The sequence below is a fragment of the Colletotrichum lupini genome, chromosome 1, assembly GCF_023278565.1.
Source record: "Colletotrichum lupini chromosome 1, complete sequence".
Taxonomy (NCBI): Eukaryota; Fungi; Ascomycota; class Sordariomycetes; order Glomerellales; family Glomerellaceae; genus Colletotrichum; species Colletotrichum lupini.
In genome coordinates, this window is record NC_064672.1 from 4,872,796 (window position 1) to 4,891,058 (window position 18,263).

The following is an 18,263-nucleotide window of genomic DNA, read 5'->3' on the forward strand; positions in this document are numbered from 1 at the left end:
CACCCCTAGTAGCTTGACCATGTAATAAGGTACTTAAAAAGAAGGACAACAGTTCCAGAACCGAAAACCCAGATATGACAGCAACACTCATATTGATGAGCAATAGAGCTATTGCAGTGGCCTCAAGATGATCAAATATTTTCTATGGATGTATAATGTTATCGCAAATCTTCCACCTTTAGCAATTCGATCAAATACCATAGCTGCTTCGAGTTCAATACCTATATACCGCTGTTCTTAGGCAGGTTCAAGGTTGCGACTCTAGTAAATCATGGACTCCAGAGGTGTCATGTCTTTCCGGATAGTCTAGCTACGTTCTTGTCCGCGGCTGAAAGCTTTGAGAGCAGAGTTCGCACGCTTAAGTTCCCTCATAATCATGGACCCTTCAGTCTATCTGGCCCTTCTTCGAGTTAAATGTAGCGAACAGGAGAAGTTGGCTTAAAAGGTGGAATTCTTTTCACTTTCCTTTGAGTACAAAGGCCAAGATGTCTCTTCATAGAGTTTATGGCTGCTTCTATTACGTGCTTAAACGTGTCGAACGACTGAGAGGGAAGCGACAAGAAACAGCTCCGCGGACCATGTTCCTGAGATGAGCCAGTCTGACCTACACACCATCGATTGATATTTTTGCTGCACAAAGAGTGATCATCGTTTTCTCAAAGACAAAGCAACTCTGTTCACTGTCACATGCAGCATTCGGCTAGAGAACGTGACCTCGTCACAGCTGAACCAGAACAGTATCGATGGGCTCCTTTGTTCTTCATGTGGAAAACTGACATATAAATATGTGTCTCTAGTGGCAACCTCTGGTGAGTTAAAAGAAAGAAAAAAAAGCATGAACACCAATCAGACACAGCCTTTCCAGCCTGCGTCAGCCTTCATTTCATGACCTCACGTCGATGCAATGGCAAAGAGTATCATGAGTGCTGTGTTGGAGACGAACAACCAGTTCTCTAGCGTCTTATCAGTCGCCCAAGATCCTGAGCCTCATCCACTGAACCAATATCTTCGAGTGCGCCTGGCGGATGAAGAATTCACATTTGGACGTTGGGCTAAACGGTTTAACGCGCACAAAATTAACCGCAACTCCCTCGACTACCGGCTGCGAGACGCGTCGAAGATCAAAGATCAGACTCTGACGTTTGTGAACGACTACCTTCAGACCCTTAGCAATGTCTCCAAATCTGTTAAAGATCTGCAGACGGCACTGAGTTCGCCTGATGGCCACATGTTGAATAGCTTGACTCAAGGGAATATCAAGGTCTATTTAGAAGCGAACCCTGACGACGTCCCTCCCCTCCTCGCAGAGTTAGCCAGAATCGTGAGCGAGGTTAGCAAAAGACGCTCTGCTCTGTGGAGTCTAGAAAAATCTATTCAAACCCCAGATCCATGGTACGCATCCCTCAGCTCAGAGCTAATAGATACCTCTGCATATGAGGCATTCGATATCCAGCACGTAAGCACCAAGTTCAAGGGAATTGAAGACTACCTTGCCCAACGGCTAGGAAAAGCACTTTCAAGGAGGCGTCAGTATTTCAAGTACAGGAAGGTTCTTCACGAAAGGCTTTCGCAACCTGTAGACGACCAGGCGTACAACATAACGAACATTCAGCAGGATACGATGGCATCTTCCATCTCTGATCGCCCGCAAAAAGTCTCAGAGAGCACCATCTGCTATGATTTATCAGTTTTCTCCTCAGACGAATTCGTCCCGTGGGAAACAAGGGCAAACGACCCCACATCAAGGCCGATCCCAGACCTGCCAGAGGAAGCACTAGACGGGCCGTTCGAATGCCAATTTTGCTACATGCGTGTTAGGACACGAGACTATCACACATGGAGGTACTTCAAGTAGCCATAAAAGCCTTGATTATCGCCGCTAATCATTCTTAGACAACATGTGTACGACGACCTGCGCCCATATAGCTGCTTGGCAAAAGACTGCGAGATGCCAGATATTGATTTCTTCAGAAGCCGCGACTGGATGAAGCACATGGTCGACCATCACTTCAGCACATTTTACTGCAATTTCGGATGCGGTTGCACATTCTCGTCAGAACCCGAGTGCAGAACGCATTTGAAAACACGGCATTCAGATGAACTATCTAGAATGCATAAGGACCATACCAACGTCATGGTGTGGTCTGATCCCGTGGATGATGAAGTCGAACTCTCGTGCCCTTTTTGCTTCGATAATATACCCTTGAAGAATTACGAAATCCATGTAGGGAAGCACCAACAGGAGTTAGCATTGTTCGCCCTTCCTAGCATTGACGATTACACTTCAACTTGGACTGAGCACTAGAAGAAGCCCGATCGATGATCCAGACTATGGAACTGTATTTCTTGGTACAAGGAACACGCGAGAATTGCGATAACGAGCCTCGGGCTTTAGAACGTTTGAGAGTTTCTTCGAGTCCAAGGGCGAGATGGAGTTTGAGATCGAGCCCGTTTGGGATCCCCAACCGCCACCGAAACTTGACAAAAGGTCGCAAGAGACTACAATTACACATTGCTATGAGATAACATATTAGACTTTTCTACAGTATTACCATATGAGAGAAGCATACGTTATGATGGTTCGAGCGATCTTAGCGGCATCCAGCGTAAGATAGCTATGAGTGGCGCCAGAGTAGGAGTCCGACACGGAGCAGCAGGCGAAAGGCTACTATGTTTTCGCCCATAGAAACTTGACCGCAGTGCGTGAGGTATACAGACCGCTCAGGTGCCTGATCGCTAATCGACGTTGGGCCTGGGTATTCGGGCGGCACGAAGCAGCCTCATAAGCAGTCAGCGGTGTTCGCGCTTGACGGAGAATGCTACTCACACGCCGCCGGCGAGCTGAAGAGAGGGAGAGCTAGATGTTAATGCTTGGGGAATCTCGTGATTAAGACGGTTTGAACTAGGCATTGATGCTCATGGGCGACAACTATCGAGAAGCTGACATGCGGATGCGGTGACCGGAAAACCGGTTTCGTTGGCTGTCTCTGAAAGGCGTTGTTTGTTTCGACAGGAGAAAACGCAAGGGGTCCGACAATGGCTGAGGCCAACCGCATCTTTATCTCGGGGCGGGTGTCGCATAGATCAAGCAGGCAGGCGCTGTGCGAGAGAATCGAACTGGGAGGCTTTAGCACAGACAATAGGCACATCATGAAGATCAATCTTGACAAACATGTACTTTTCATTAAGACCCCCAACGACAACACCTCCCATCACCGAAAAGGGGCTTCTTCAACTACCTCAACACGGAAACGACTGCTACCACGATGCCTCCCGACGCCACCCCTAGTAGCTTTGCCATGCAGATATAAAAAAGGGAACACTTTCAGAACCGAAAACCAAGAGATGACAGCAAGGCAAACAAGAAAGGGGTACGAAGAAGGCAAAAAGCGTTGTGGGGTATGTGTCATTACGAAGAAAGTGATTTTGGTTTGTGTGAAAATGTGTATTACAACGGCGGTGTGGACTGCCTCCTTTTTTCGCGCTATGTAACCAGAATGTTGCTAAATGCGTCCGATATCTCGGATGGTGTCGGGGCTTGGAATTTTTCTTGCGTGAAGCCAGCAGCAAGACGGTCCTGCATGACCTTGAGGAGGACAGCAGGGACGCTCTCGTCTGTGGCGCGGATCGTGAGACGAATCATCTAGGCAGAGTCAGTAATCGTTGCTAGTATGATATCAGGGGTGAAACAAACCTTGGTTCCGTAGTTCGGCTCAAGACGCATCAAGCAACCAAACTTGCCAGCCTCTGAGGTGTGCAAGACACTGGCACCCACGAAGTTCTTCGCGTTAGGGTCGACACCGTCAAGAACACGCCACCTGAAGCCCTCGACCGTCTGCCGTACGAAGAACTCGTTCAACTCTCTATCCGACTTTCCAGGTGCCAGACCAAAGATCGCTTGTGCCTCACGAGGGGCACCGCCGATCTGCTTCCAGCGCCTGAAGAAGTCTTCGGCGGAGAGATCCGCGGGGTCCATGAACTTGTGTGCGGTGAGGGGAAGCTTGAGGGTGACAGCCTGCAGGGCACCAGCAAGGTAGCTGATACGTATTGTCGGGCTCTTGTCAAACACCTTCTTCGACTCGAACATGATGACCTGCTGAGACTGCCCATTCTGATAGATTGTGCTCTCTGGCAGGTTCTTCACGTCCCATGTAAGCTTGCCCTTTTCGTTTTCGTCAAGATCTAGTGTTGTGGTGAATGAGCCCAGGGCCGTAGGGGTCTTGTTCTTGAAGTACAAGATCAAGCACGCCATCTGGCCTCTGTACTCGGAACGTACGCCGACTTGGAGTTGCCCATCCTCATATAACACGCCCTCGCCCTTAAGCAGGAGCTTGTTGTACCCCACATCCCAGTTAGGAGACAAGTGGGCGGCACTGGCCAGGTTTGGTGCCTTCGTCTTGGGTTCGGCAGGTCCGAGATTGTTCATGTCCAGGCCGGCCAAATCGTTCACACCGTTGCCGTGGCCATTTGTTCCGTTCGTGCCTCCGTTAGCCGCGTGATGGCCGTTTGTATTTGTGCTGAAGGTCCTCTTGAGGCCACCCTCCTTGGCCATCTTCATCTCTGCCACATCTGCGTTCGCATCCTTGCCACCGACAATCCAAGTTCTCTTATCGCTAGTGTTGGCATGCTTCTGATGCACTCTGGCAAGTAGTGCGGATTGTCGTTCGGAGAAAGGTGGCATTTCGTCGCATACAGTGCGGAGAAGGTCGTCTGTCGGCAGTGTGGCGAGCGTCAGGTACTCGCATGCTCTTTGCTGAAGCTCAGAGTCAAGCGTGTGGCTGAATACCTGAAATGCCTTGAGAAGCTGGGGCTTGATTTCGGGGAAGAGGTTGACAAATTTCACGTAACATGAGAGGATCATGGCTCTTGTACTTGATGAGCAGGCGGCAACCTTGCTCTGAAGAGCCATGAACTGCTCAATGGGACTGCACTTAGGCTGGTCGGCGATGAGATGGCCGAATTCGCCCAAGATGTAGGCTCCGATCTTGACCAGAGTCTCGTGGCAGTGATCCGATTTGACGTACTGCAAGGAGTGCTGAGCCGCATAAACCTGCAGCTCCTCGTTGTTCGTCACAATCTGGATGACTCGCTGCCACACCTCATCGCTGACGTGATCACCAGCCATGGCAATCAAACGCAGCGAGATGTCCACGTACCACTGAACGTCAGTGGCATATCGTTCAGTCAGAATAGCAATCTTCAGCACCATCTCTTCTCTTATGGCGAAATCGGCGTTCTGGAGGTAGTGGAGAAGTTCGCCGACAATAACTTGGGCATTGGACGAGTCGCACATGCTGTAGAGAAGGTCGAGACCTTTCCTCCGCACGCTGATATCTCTGTCCTTAAGTGAGCCAAGAATGACGTCCTGGTGCTGCTTGATCGGTTCCAGGGTCTCGATGCGGGCTGCCAGATGTGTCATCGCCTCCAAACCCAAGTAACGAACGTTGGTTTCCCTTGAGGTCAAGAATCGGCCCAGACGAGATGAGATCTGCTTCAACAGGGCTTGCTCGTTATCCAAGTGAATGATGAGGTTGATAGCTTCGAAGAGCACAGCGTTCTGTGCGTTGTTCTGCTGGACGTTCTTCGTTTGTTCCATCGCGAGGTTCAGAATCTTCTGCAACGACTCTCGGATCATCTCGCGGACGTGAGTGTCATCTAAGGCGGTTAGCATGTGCTAGCTAGCCTAATTCTCATGTGTAACTCACCTGAGGGAGGGAAGTACTGCAGTAGACGCAGAAGCTTGACCTGGAGCCAGGGGCAAGGGACCTTGTAGTAAAGGTAGTCCGGAGTGTACTCCCCGTCAATGACTATCCTCTTGATTCTTGCTGTGGCCTTCGCATACGCCCCCTTGTATGCATTCGCATTATCCTGGGCAAGGGCCATGACGAGAGACGTGACAGACAGAGCCACACCGACATCTACGTCATCCAAAAGCGATATTATGCGCTCGGCCCATTGCGACTGGACAATGTCGGGGTTCTTGCGGTATAGACGGAGGAGGGTAAGTGAGGCCTTCTTCTTCACGAACGCCTTGGATGTTCTGGATCGCTGCTGTTAGTCACTGGCCTGATACTCTGGGGTCAACCAAACGTACGGCGAAATCAGAAGCCTGTGAACCTCTCCGCTCAGGGCCTCTCCCATTTCTCTGCCACCGACGTTGGCAATTGCGTGGAGAGCCAGACAGTTGAACAGCTCATTGTGGTCCAGCAAGTCCTTCCTTATACTGTTGACGACCAGGTGCAGCAGCTCATGCTTCTCGTGGAGGAACAGGGTCATGGCGAGGTATCCGATCTGCTTCTCCGAGTACTTGTTCGCCGAGATGAGGTTGACGGCCTCGAGGTGGCCAAAGTCGACATTCCATCCGAGGATGTAGATGTAGAGGAGCTTCATAGATTGTCAGCACGAAACACCAGCCAATACAGCTCAGGACAGTCCGTACCTTGCACACGTATTTCTTCTTGTGATAACCGCTCAGGTTGCCATCTGCAAAGGAGTTAGCACAACGAGATCGCGCCGACTGACCGCTAAAACGGATTCGTACCCTTGAACTTTTGTCTACACGTGGGAACTCTTGTTAGTACTCCGTCGCGAGACAGCGCAGTATGACATGCCGGGAGATGCGTGCTCACCGAATGTTGGCCAGCTCCTTGTTGATTCTCTTCTCTTCCAGCTCCCTAGCTCTTGCGTTTCTCAAATCGGCAATGAATTGCACCAACCCTCGCATGTTGGAGTTGTTGCTAGTCGAGCGGCCGAGGAAGCCGCTCGCGGAGGACGACATGGCTGCGGTGTTTGCCGGGTTCGACGGGCAATCTGTTTGAAGCTGTCTCCTCTGCCCTCCAAAATGCCTTCCCCCCTCTTCTGCGCGGGATGGAAGGGGTTGAGCTGGCGGATGTTGTTGGACTCGCTACGAGAGTTTCGTAATAGAGCGTCGCGGATGCGAAATCGATGGGTGGTGTGTATCTGGCGTCGGGTCGTGTGTTGTTGTCTGCTCCGATGCGAGCGTTGGGCAATCACTCCATGCGCGCGCGAGGGTCCTTTCTTCTCGTATTTCTGCTCGCTTACCCCAGCTGACCTGCTGATAGCCGCGTGGAGTTTTTGGGGAGATCAACGGTCAGATCGGTGGACGGCGGGATTGTGGACTCGGCGACTCGAACTCGAAACCGGCCGGCAAGTGCCGCTGCGTGTCTTAGCAATGTGTTCCCGTCGAGTAATGAAGACGCAACCAGGGGGTTATCGACAATGGACAGAGGCTGATGGTTGACTCGAGATTGAGTTCGGCCTTTTAAGGGTTTCGGCGTCGATTCGCGATGTTGCACTGGGCGAAACTGTGAAATGGGAAACGAAACTCCAAGGAAAGGGGTTCGAGGGGCTTTCGCGGGCTTGGGAGAAAACGACACTCTAGAGAAGCCCGGAAGGCTTGGGATTGGGAATGCAGCCAATGTGTGGAGATGGGCCACCCGCACATTGGACGTCTGAACGGGCCCGTCAAACCACTCCGAGGTACCTCTGCTTGTACTTCTTTACAGGCCATGTACTTCTCACCTCAGCGAAAGCATCCTGGATGTCTACAACACGCAACACGGGCATCAACAGCTGCTGCGAGTTGAACGTCAGGACAGTCAGGTAAGCGTCCCAGCGTCTATCAGGTGCTTGCTTGTCACACTTGTCCCCCATAGACTGGGCTCTTCGCGGGCGGCCTTGCTGCTGTGCGCCCAGTGTGCCCGCTGCTTGAAGACTGGGCGCGTCAGGGGTGTTGCAAGGTACTTCCATCGACCAATTTCTCAAGCCATTGAACATGCTCCCCGTTGCTGACTGATGAACTTGGGGAGATAAAAACTCAAGAGAGGGGACTTTGACCGGGGGGGCACGCACGGTACAGGCCCGTGCAGGAGCGACACCTTCCCCGTCAGAAAGGCACGTAACTATGCGCGCTAAACTCGGTTGGTTCCCGTCAATTGGCAAGCTCCAAAGTGTGCTGACAAGCCGAACTAAAGTGCTGCATCATCGAAGTTGCTGAAATTCCCATGCAGAAGGAAAGAGCTCCCCTCCCGTCTGTCAATCCATAATAAGAAAACCTTCTTTTGTTCAACAAAAAACCCAAATCCTACCACATACCACAGCCGCCACCGTCTCTTTGTTCTCCTGCAGGATTCTCAATTCCAAAAAGTCACACAAACCTTCTCCCCCATGTCCGTCTCAGCACTCCGGTGCAGATATGCGGCGCCGGTGATGAACTCCACGACCAGACGGGTGGTGTGCCTCGCCGCCGCACCGAGCTCCCGGTTCTTCGCCGGATCCCCCTCCACAACCATACGCCGGTCCTACGCCGTAACATCCGGGGGCGGCTCTGCTGCCTTTCAGGTCTTCAACCGGCGCACAAAATGGCTGCAAAAGGAGCGCGCAGCATCGAATCCCGAGGCCAGCCGGCAAGCAGATTACCTCAAAGATGAAGTCGCAAACCGGCTGTGCGAGAGGTTACTGGTGAGAACATCACCACCATCATATCCATGATCCCCCTCTCCCAGAGCATTGCTTTACGGCAGACCTCAACCTGACAGCATCCACGATGGCCAATGCCTCTAGAGACAAACCAGACACTAATACATTGCTCTCCAACAGGACATCAAACGAAGCTTTCCCCGCGCCCTCGACCTAGGCGCAAACTCCTGCAACGTAGCCCGCGCCCTCACCCGCGAGAACCCAGACCCGGACCCCTCGAAACCAATCTCGGAGCCCCTCGCCACACGCATAGGCGAGCTCGTCGCCGCAGAGTCCTCCCACACCCTCCTCCACCGCGACGCCGACCTCCCCTTCAACAACGACATCTCCATCACCCGCACCGTCCTCGTTGACGAGGAACACGTCCCCTTCGAACCCGCCTCCTTCGACCTCGTCCTTTCCTCCTTGTCCCTGCACTGGATCAATGACCTTCCTGGTGTCCTGACGCAGATCAACAACGTCCTCAAGCCAGACGCTCCCTTCATCGGCGCCATGCTCGGCGGCGATAGCCTCTTTGAGCTGCGCACATCGCTCCAGCTCGCCGAGCAAGAACGTCGCGGCGGCATATCCCCGCACGTCTCGCCCCTCGCTGACGTCCGCGACGTGGGCGGCCTGATGCAGCGCGCCGGCTTCAAGATGCTGACCGTCGACGTCGACGACATTGTCGTAGACTACCCAGACACCTTTGCGCTCATGCAAGACCTGCAGGCCATGGGCGAGGGCAACGCCATCCTCGGCAGGGAAATGGGCGCCATAAGGAGGGAGGTGCTGCTGGCCAACGAGGGCATCTACAGGGAACTCCACGGCAACGAGGACGGGAGCATCCCCGCCACGTTTAGAATCATTTACATGATCGGGTGGCACGAGGGCGCCGACCAGCCCACGGCGCTGCCGAGAGGAAGCGGAGACATGAACCTCAAGGACATCTTAGAGTCCAATTAGATATGATGCCGAACCTGGCACATTTGTAAGAAACCACCTGTAAAACCTGTAAAATCAAGAGTCAAAACAAAAAATTCTATGGTTTTCATTTGTCGGCACGCCCAGTCTTTTTCTAATTTGATTCAGTAAAAAAAGACACGCCCAAAACCCCGAGCATGCCCATACTCGTCATGAAGTTCATTACACACCCTTTTCTTTTCCGCCCCCTCTCTCTCTCACACTACTCCTCGTCCTTCTCGCCCCCTTAAACCCGTCTCCAATCCGTCATGACACGACCAATAGTTCCCAACCCAGCCACGTCGACAACCTTCTCGTGCCAGCTAAGCAACACGCTCATCGCGCTACCGACGTTCTCGTTGGTGGCTCCGGGGCGACCGCCCATCTGGCTGAACCCGCTCGGCGCAGCCTGCGGCGGCGGCGACCTCAGTCCTCCAGAGGTCGCAGAGCCGGCCATGCCCTTGTAAATGTACTTCATCAGCACGTCGAGAAGCTCCGGTCCGCCGGCGCCGCCGTAGATGGACTTGAGGAGGGGCGTCATCTCGGAAGCCTTGATGGATTGGAGGACCTCGGTGATGGTCTGGAGGTGGGCATCCTGTTCGCGGAATAACTCGATTAGCAACTTCCCGAGCTGCATTCGAATGCCTAGATATCGGAAACCCCGGGTCTTAAATCTCACCTTGGCGCCATCAGGTCCATTGTACACAGGAAACTCCAAACATCCCCTCAACGCCCCCTCGGCGTCCCCGCCGCGGAGCAATTGCCGCACCTGGCCCGCGAGCTGCCGGACCTCGTCCTCGCCAATCTCGGGCTGCGGCGGCCGCAGGGTGTTGGTGTCAAAGTTGCACGCCGAGTCCTCCTGCAGGGCGTCAATGTTGATGGTCCGCCAGGCGTCGCTGAGCGAGGCGGCGTTGAGCTCCCGGTGAATGGACATTGTGGGTATGGTCGTTCGCTATGCCGTATACGCAAAGGGTTCGGTTCACTTATCGGTAGGTGAGGTTGTGTTTACGGCAAGGTTTCTATATGCCGTCGGTCGCTGGTGTGGTTGAAAGTAGGTAACTTCGTCGGATTGCTCTGCGCAGGAACTCTCGTCAAGTGTCAGGTAAGGTCGAGAGGTGAGGTAAGGTAAGGTAGCCGCATGCTCATGGTGGGGAGTTGGCTCGGTGTGGATGATGTGGGGTTCACTGAGGCGGTGCGCCTGGCTGACGACGTTGGTCCGTGCCATGGTTCATTCGTGCTAACCCGCTGTAGACCGCGATCTTGGCCATCAAAAGCCTCGATGTCACTTCTCATGGGTCCACGCTGGTTTATCTGGCTGGACATCGAATTGTTCCTCCGGGAATGCAAATGCAATAAACAATTCTGTAAATGATGAAAATCTCGCGCACATCTCCCGCAAACACAAGAACATCACTGAGACATGGCATGTGTAGAAACTAATAATTGCATGCCATTGTCTAGGTCCAAAAGTTGCCCATCTCACACTCTCGTGCCCCCTCATACGTATACACAACGTCGACTGGTTGTCCTACTACGTTGCCGACTTCTTGGGGATATCAAGCACCCGCATTTAGCGTCCCCGCTTATGCGTCAATCAGGTTCTCCTCGTTTTGCTGCACCTGCTGTCTCTGCTTGCCCTTGTCCTTGGCCTCCTTGGCCGCACGCTGGTAGAACTCGTTGAGAACCTTGCCGGGAATACGGTTGAGCAGGTCCTTGGGGTAGAGACGGAGCAAGCTCCATGCCAGGTCGAGAGACTCGTAAATGGTGCGAGCCTCGTACTGGCCCTGATTGATGAACTGGCGCTCAAACTTCTCGAGGAACTCCAGAGAAAGCTTGTCCTCAGCTGACAGAGCCTCCTCGCCGACGACAGCCTTCATGGCAGCGGCGTCACGACCGATGGCGTACTTGGCGTAGAGCTGGTTGGAAACATCGCCGTGGTCCTTGCGGGTCATGCCCTCACCAATGGCAGACTTCATGAGACGAGACAGAGACGGCAGAACGTTGATGGGCGGGTAAATACCACGGTTGTAAAGGCCTCTGTCGACGAAGATCTGACCCTCCGTAATGTAACCCGTCAAGTCGGGAATGGGGTGAGTGATATCCTCGTTGGGCATGGTCAAAATGGGAACCTGGGTGATGGAACCGTTGCGACCCGCCACACGACCGGCGCGCTCGTAAATGGTGGACAAATCCGTGTACATGTAACCGGGGTAACCACGACGACCCGGGACTTCTTCACGGGCGGCTGAGACCTCACGAAGAGCGTCGCAGTAAGCGGACAAATCAGTAAGAATAACGAGAACGTGCTTCTCGAGCTGGTAGGCGTAGTATTCGGCGGTCGTAAGCGCGAGACGAGGAGTGATGATACGCTCGATACTGGCATGGTTGTCAGCCTGCACATTCCTTTACGGTACATTCTGATATCAAAACTCACGTAGGATCGTTGGCAAGGTTAAGGAAAAGGGTGACACGCTCCAATGAGCCGTTCTCCTCGAAATCGCGGGTGAAGAATCTGGCGGTTTCCAAGTTGACACCCATGGCACCGAAGACAATGGAGAAGTTCTCCTCGTGGCCGTCGTGGACACCCTTGTTGGTGACACCCTGCTTCTGGACCAAGCTGGCCTGTCTGCAAATCTGGGCGGCAATTTCGTTGTGCGGCAGACCAGACGAAGAGAAAATAGGAATCTTTTGTCCACGGGCGATGGAGTTCATGGTGTCGATGGCAGAAATACCGGTCGAAATCATCTCCTCGGGGTATTCCTACAACGTGTCAGAACCCAAGACCATGGTGTGATATTCGGGGGCGTCACATACACGGGAGAAGGGGTTAATGGGACTGCCGTTGATGTCGAGGTAGTCCTCAGCAAGGACCTTGGGGCCCTTGTCGATAGCACGTCCGGAACCGTCAAAGATACGACCCAGCATGTCCTCCGACACACCAAGCTTCAAGCTCTGGCCGGTGAACTCGACTTTCGTCTGGCTAGAGTTTTAGCGCTCGTCATATTTGTCGAGATGCGATGATCTCATACCTTCTTAACATCGATGCCTGATGTTCCCTCAAAGACCTGTTTCCATCGTCAATCGGTGTTTCTCGTGTGATCGCTCGTTTTCGCATACCTGGACGACGGCTCGGTTACCTAGAGATGTTCGTTAGCACGCATGTTATTTAGCAGAGGAATGACGTTGTGTAAATACCTCGAGCCTCGAGAACCTGACCCTGTCTGTTGGTTCCATCGGGCAGGGTCAGGGAGACAATCTCGTTGTATCTGGGGAATTTGACCTAGATGCAGAATCAGTGCCTAACTCAGATAATTCGCTGACGGAAACTCCAGCGCGACTGGGCGACGACGCACATTCTCAAGGATGACGAGGGGTCCATTGACACCGCCGACGGTGTTGTACCGAATTCTCGGCACGATGGAGTAAGAGGGCTCCCGCGGGTCACTCATTGCTTCTGACTATCAGCGAGACAGCGCCGGATTAGAAGACAATGCGTGTTGGGTCGGAGGGGGGGCGATTAGGAAGGGCGTGGGCGGGCGGATTGATGGAGACGATGCGAGGCGCTGCGATGTACGTAGCTGGAGGAGGTTGGCAGGTCGGTGCAGTGTCGTCGAATGCACTGCACTGGAGCTTGCTTCGTCTTGGTGGAGCCCGCTCGGCAAGCTGAGGTGGCGCCGATAAGATCACTGGTGACTGGGGGGCGCGGGCCATGGACGCCTGGGAGCTTCCCAGTGTGCCATTATCGGTCTCCGTGTCAGCTTGGGCGCTAGCAGTCACGAATTGTGGCAGTGACATCACATGACTGCCCGCACTCCAACCTGAAGGTACGAGGTACCTCACCTTCTTCCAATGCATTTCCCCTGGGCATTTCAGGGCAGAATGAACTCATGCGATGGTACATATCAAGACAAGAACTGAAAAATGCATCTCAAACTCCAATTCGATTCTCAAGAAACTCAAGACTACGCTGTCGCCGCTTCACGAGATCTGGCGCCCAAAACAGCCTTTCCAACAGTGCTGTCGTTGGCCTTGCTCAGCTCGCCCGTGATCCAAGCACCAATATCAGACATCGCATCCAGGTCAATGCCAGTGTCCATACCCAGACTCTCAATAAAGTAAATCATGTTTTCCGTAGCCACATTGCCAGTCGCACCGGGGCTGTAAGGGCATCCTCCAAGGCCGCCAACACTGCTGTCAAACGTGCGGATGCCATGCTCCAAAGACACAGCCGTGTTAACCAGAGCCTGGCCATACGTGTCGTGGAAGTGCATCGCAATATCCTCGTTGCGGATTCCCGCAGCCCTCATGCAATTCAGCAGCTCCTTGGTCCGGGGAGCGGTTCCCATACCGGTGGTGTCGCCCAGAGACACCTCATCGGCGCCCGACTCCAGCAGTTCCGTCGAGATCTCGGCGACCTTGTGCGGGTCAACGTCGTACCCCTCAAAGGGACAGCCGAGGACCACAGAGACGTATGCGCGAACGCGGAGGCCGGCCGCCTTTGACTCGCGAATGACCTCGCGGAAGCGGTCTAGTGACGTCGCAATGTCGCAGTTGAGGTTCTTCTTCGAGAAAGATTCGGTCGCTGCCGCGAAAACGGCAACTTCGACGGCGGGGGTCGAAGCATCAGCTGAGGGCTGGAGTTGTGATGCGAATGCGCCGGGGTATTTGGCCAGCAGCGCCTGGGCGTTCTGCAGACCCTTGATATTCGGTGCGAGGAATGAGTATGATGTTTGAGCTGGAGAGGAGACCTTTCGGGTGAGGAGGTGCTCGAGAATTTCGCTTGAATTGGCCATCTATAACCGTTCGACCGTCAGTAACACTGATCCCAAGATTCATCAGGCCACTTGGGTAAGCTTACCTGGGGAACCCATTTCGGCGAGACAAAGGAGCCGCCTTCAATTGTAGACACACCAGTCTTGGCGAGCCTCTCAATCAGCTCGATCTTGGTCGCAAGGGGTATCGTCTTCTTCTCGTTCTGGAGGCCATCGCGAGGGCCGACCTCGACGAGCTTCACATAGTTGTCGCGGGGCGGCTGCTGGATGGGACCGCTGGCGGTTGCGAACGCTCTCGCCGGGCGGATCTGGGCCTTTCGGCACGCCCTACAGACTGATGGGCGAATGGCAAGCATTTTGAGGTTGAATTGAATGAGGAATGGCAACGAGGGGTCGATCGGCAAGTTACAGAGACCTTGGAGAAGAGCTGGGGCATGGGGAGCTTGGCCGCATATCGTCGGCTTCCACAATGCCTCGGTCAGGAACAGGTGGTGCCGCCTGGGTCCAGCTGGTCGAGCAGCCGTGTTAGCCCAACGTCTCAAGCGCAACTGCATTCCTACATCTCAATAGCATAATGTCGTATTGCAAAACACAAATCTCTACTATCTCCAGTTGCCTACGTTTGTTTGTCAAAGTCTGCCTCGTCTTTCAGTATGAATCAATATACGAGATTAGCCCAGGGCCTTTCGCGCTCAAGATTGGCGTACACCATTTAGCCTTGATCCTGAGATGCAACTGGGCGGCACAGCAAGCAGAGTGTAGCGTATTGGACCGAGTGCGGTTTCCCCAGGTAGTCTAATAGTCTAGTTGGCAGTCTAGATGTTTGTGTTCCATTCAATAATCGCGTACGCGCGTGGCGAGCTGCGCCGTATAGGGCAACTACTCTCTCGAGGCGTCTTGCAGTAAGGTAGTCATTCTACGTGAGCCTTCTCTAAACGCCTACATGCAATCTGCACCTTATCATGCTTCAAACCTCCATGCCCACGATGGAAAATTTCAACCATTCAGTAAATAGGGCTTTCCTGCCTCTTCTCACTCTCTTCATATGGCTCATGCCTCAACTTGTCTCGGGACAGATAGCGATACAGACGCAGTCGGTGCCTGGTATCATGCCCACATTGGCCGGGCCATCAAAACCGCGGATCACCCCCTGGGACGAGGAGTGTACCACCAGAGGCCTAATCAGGCCATGGATGTATGATATCCTCCAATTTACTCAGTCACCAAAAGCAAGTGACTAACGAAAGTATCCAGACTCTACTCTTCTTGCACAAACTCCGTCATACTGGACCAGTTCTGGTCGAAAACCTGCGTACCGTACGTGACCAGAACCCTCAAAGAAAACGACGCATCGGATGCCGTCGGAGTCTTGACCGATTGCTTATGTCCAGCACACAAGAGTATAGCACGGTGAGTATCCCTCCCATTCTTCGACTTTCCACGATGTGTTGCGAAGTAGTAGTTATGCTCATGCCTAAGCTAGCGTATGCTTGTCTCTTGTCTGTCCATCCCAGGCAGAAAATTTGTACACCAAGCAGCTTCTCGAGGGTGTCTGCCCTGGTATCTCGGCTGTAGTCAACTTTTCTTACCCGTTCCAGACTTCGGCCACCACAACCGCCGAGGGGACTACAACGGCTACTTCGAGGGGCAGCGGTCCTGATGGTGCTGCGGGGGCGTTGAGAGTTCCAGTGGCCTTTCCGATTGTAGCTGTCGCTGTTGGCCTGTTTTTACCCTTGATATGAGATAAGGGGGTGCTGTTGGAAGGAATCAGTTCGATCTGATATCAGCACAATCATCACATTGCTTCCATAGCTTAATAACGAAACGGAAACGAATTGAATCGCGTTCAAGTGACGCCATGTCATACTTCCAAGTCAATTGAGTTACACGTAGCTTGACTGATCTACCCAGATCTCAATACGTCGCACCGTAAATGAGAACATCGACATCTCTTTCCACTATCCAAAGAACACCCAACTCATGCTCATTTTGGCGACTGCAGAGTCTTCACTTCTGGAAACCATCGGATTCTCAAATGGTTTGACATGTAAATTAGCATCTAGAGACATCATTTAGGAAACTTCCATGACTCCTTAACCATTACCGTTGACTCGGGTCTTTTGTGCTGCTGGTCAAGCAGTAAGGGTAAGGAAAGGATTGTGGGTCAATACTTTCAGACTCCACATGAGCTTCCTCATGATAACCTAATCGTCACTGACTCTGACCGTCGCCCATCTTACAGCGAGGCTGCCGCCGAGGAGTCTTGACCTTCAACATCGGGACGGGATCGGGACGGGCTGTAACTACCTCTCCATAAGTGGGATACAGCCTGGGTTGAACAGACAATTGGCCTTGAGGGTGACGAATTATGGCAAGCAACAGGGCTCAATTGGCATTCCGTATCAAATATGTACTGGTCTAGAACTCATTGATATAAGCGAGACTCACAGTATTTTGTTACCGTCTAATACTCATGCTCTGCTGTCGCCCATCACCAACAAAAGAGTGTCGACCAGTGGTTGAGGATATGGGCAATGCTCTTGGCTTCATGGACAGTCCTAGTGTGCTCCGTGTGTCTTTCATCATTTGGCTATGCCACTGGTGACGGTGTTCAGGCTGTAAGAGGAAGAATTCTACAACCGTTCTCAACATCGTTCCAGGTAAGGTAGACGATATTCGCCGATTGTTTGATTGATTGCCGGACGTGTGATGCTAGCAGAGTCCTCCAACAGTAGACTGCAGAGCTCACTTCCTCCCCTGTCCCTGTATATGTGAGCTATGGCTGTTGATCAAGGCAATAATCACCACGAAAGCTAATCCAGAGATTCCAACAATAGCCTTCATGAAACCTCTCTACCCATAGCTTTGGCATCGGCTTTCCAGTCTTTCTGTCATCTAAGAGCCCATGGAAGACACAAAACACTTGGGGGCGCAGCTGGGTATCCCAGTTTTGGCTACCTGGCCGGCCATTTGCTTCCGCTCCAGTGTCTGGCATCTACTCCCCGCCGGGGAGAGGAGCAACATCGCCACTTCTTCGTCCGGGAAGTGAAGTTTCGAAAAAATTACTCTCATACCTGGACGAGCGCTCCAGCGTGAGGTACCTGAAGAAAGACACCCTCCATGTTCAGGTACCTACCCTTCCGGGTTCCTCAGAATTCGGTTCTTAGTGTGTTTAACACAGTGGCCAAGATTACTTCCGCTCCATCGCCGCCTTCTTGCTCACATAGCCACAGTGCAACAGTGCGGGCCAACATGGTGTGCAGATTCTTCTTGCTACCTCCGATGTATTAAGAGGCCCTGGCTTCCACACTCCTCTTCAGGTTGCCTCTCATAGACGACATGAGGAGATTTTTTTGGTGCTACGCTTCAAACGGCGTAGAATTAAAAGGAAAGGACGTAGAAAGTTGCGATAAACGAGAACAGCGAAAGTAGAATTAAGGTACGGCAGTAGGCGAAAAGCAGTTGAACCAGGCATTTGGTGCATCTGTCAGGCGGCGCAGGGGAGATGTCATTGGCCAACCCAGTGAGACGGCCGGCCCTATGGGTGTTCGTGGGGCGGATCTTCAGGCACAGCGCACCCAATTGACTCAACCGAAACCTTATTTTCGCTGCCCCAGGCGACCATTCGACGACACTCTATTGACTTTTCACTTACACGGCTCACTTACACGGACCACTTACACCGACTTACATGGTTGAGAACCGGACTTTCGTTTTCCTCTGCTGAGCCGCACAGTAGGACCAACGCAGAAGCGAACACATTCAAAGTCCGGTTAAGTGTCAGTGCTGATGGCTTGGTCAACTGGACATCAAGCTCTTCAGTCCCTTTGACTTTCACCCAGGATTCCGTGGAACTATCTGTAAGAAAAGGAGACATGAAATGCCTCGGCAATCCGGCGTCTAAGTCTTCCAGGTCTGAGGTACCTTGGCATATCTAAGAATTGGATGATGGAAGACTTCATAGACGGCCAATTGGTACCTATAGTAGTTTAAACTCTTGGTCTCTACGTCTGGCAGCCCGGAGTGGCTGCGTGTCTGACCATGGAACGACAG

The 18,263-nt window shown here is 52.8% G+C and overlaps 8 protein-coding genes across 8 annotated transcripts; 3 read left to right on the top strand and 5 right to left on the bottom strand.

The window, feature by feature from the left end:
* Positions 1–904: 904 nt before the first annotated feature.
* Positions 905–1,855, top strand: CLUP02_01459 (uncharacterized protein; the record flags this gene model as incomplete). The annotated part of the gene is made up of 1 exon (XM_049280499.1): positions 905–1,855. One exon carries the CDS (start codon positions 905–907, stop codon positions 1,853–1,855), a length of 951 nt encoding a protein of 316 aa, XP_049136456.1.
* Positions 1,856–2,736: 881 nt separating this feature from the next.
* CLUP02_01460 (uncharacterized protein) lies at positions 2,737–3,213 on the bottom strand (the record flags this gene model as incomplete). Its single annotated transcript, XM_049280500.1, has 4 exons — positions 2,737–2,779; positions 2,828–2,902; positions 2,962–3,117; positions 3,173–3,213. 4 exons carry the CDS (start codon positions 3,211–3,213, stop codon positions 2,737–2,739), a joined length of 315 nt encoding a protein of 104 aa, XP_049136457.1.
* A 271-nt stretch (positions 3,214–3,484) lies between these two features.
* Positions 3,485–7,770, bottom strand: CLUP02_01461 (uncharacterized protein; the record flags this gene model as incomplete). The annotated part of the gene is made up of 9 exons (XM_049280501.1): positions 3,485–3,643; positions 3,695–5,655; positions 5,706–6,040; positions 6,095–6,384; positions 6,440–6,483; positions 6,542–6,555; positions 6,630–6,882; positions 7,073–7,472; positions 7,543–7,770. 9 exons carry the CDS (start codon positions 7,768–7,770, stop codon positions 3,485–3,487), a joined length of 3,684 nt encoding a protein of 1,227 aa, XP_049136458.1.
* Positions 7,771–7,795: 25 nt separating this feature from the next.
* CLUP02_01462 (methyltransferase) lies at positions 7,796–9,441 on the top strand (the record flags this gene model as incomplete). The annotated part of the gene is made up of 5 exons (XM_049280502.1): positions 7,796–7,804; positions 7,880–7,918; positions 7,995–8,050; positions 8,121–8,481; positions 8,620–9,441. The coding sequence occupies 5 exons, from the start codon at positions 7,796–7,798 to the stop codon at positions 9,439–9,441; spliced, it is 1,287 nt and encodes a 428-aa protein (XP_049136459.1).
* Positions 9,442–9,685: 244 nt separating this feature from the next.
* Positions 9,686–10,372, bottom strand: CLUP02_01463 (ARP2/3 complex 16 kDa subunit; the record flags this gene model as incomplete). The annotated part of the gene is made up of 1 exon (XM_049280503.1): positions 9,686–10,372. The coding sequence occupies one exon, from the start codon at positions 10,370–10,372 to the stop codon at positions 9,686–9,688; it is 687 nt and encodes a 228-aa protein (XP_049136460.1).
* A 45-nt stretch (positions 10,373–10,417) lies between these two features.
* On the bottom strand, positions 10,418–10,828 carry CLUP02_01464 (uncharacterized protein; the record flags this gene model as incomplete). Its single annotated transcript, XM_049280504.1, has 2 exons — positions 10,418–10,640; positions 10,725–10,828. 2 exons carry the CDS (start codon positions 10,826–10,828, stop codon positions 10,418–10,420), a joined length of 327 nt encoding a protein of 108 aa, XP_049136461.1.
* Positions 10,829–11,021: 193 nt separating this feature from the next.
* Positions 11,022–14,566, bottom strand: CLUP02_01465 (V-type ATPase; the record flags this gene model as incomplete). Its single annotated transcript, XM_049280505.1, has 11 exons — positions 11,022–11,814; positions 11,873–12,198; positions 12,253–12,414; positions 12,468–12,503; positions 12,556–12,575; positions 12,634–12,718; positions 12,792–12,896; positions 12,928–13,196; positions 13,279–13,352; positions 13,405–14,231; positions 14,297–14,566. 11 exons carry the CDS (start codon positions 14,564–14,566, stop codon positions 11,022–11,024), a joined length of 2,967 nt encoding a protein of 988 aa, XP_049136462.1.
* A 621-nt stretch (positions 14,567–15,187) lies between these two features.
* Positions 15,188–15,952, top strand: CLUP02_01466 (uncharacterized protein; the record flags this gene model as incomplete). Its single annotated transcript, XM_049280506.1, has 4 exons — positions 15,188–15,405; positions 15,465–15,527; positions 15,602–15,620; positions 15,725–15,952. 4 exons carry the CDS (start codon positions 15,188–15,190, stop codon positions 15,950–15,952), a joined length of 528 nt encoding a protein of 175 aa, XP_049136463.1.
* Positions 15,953–18,263: the final 2,311 nt, after the last annotated feature.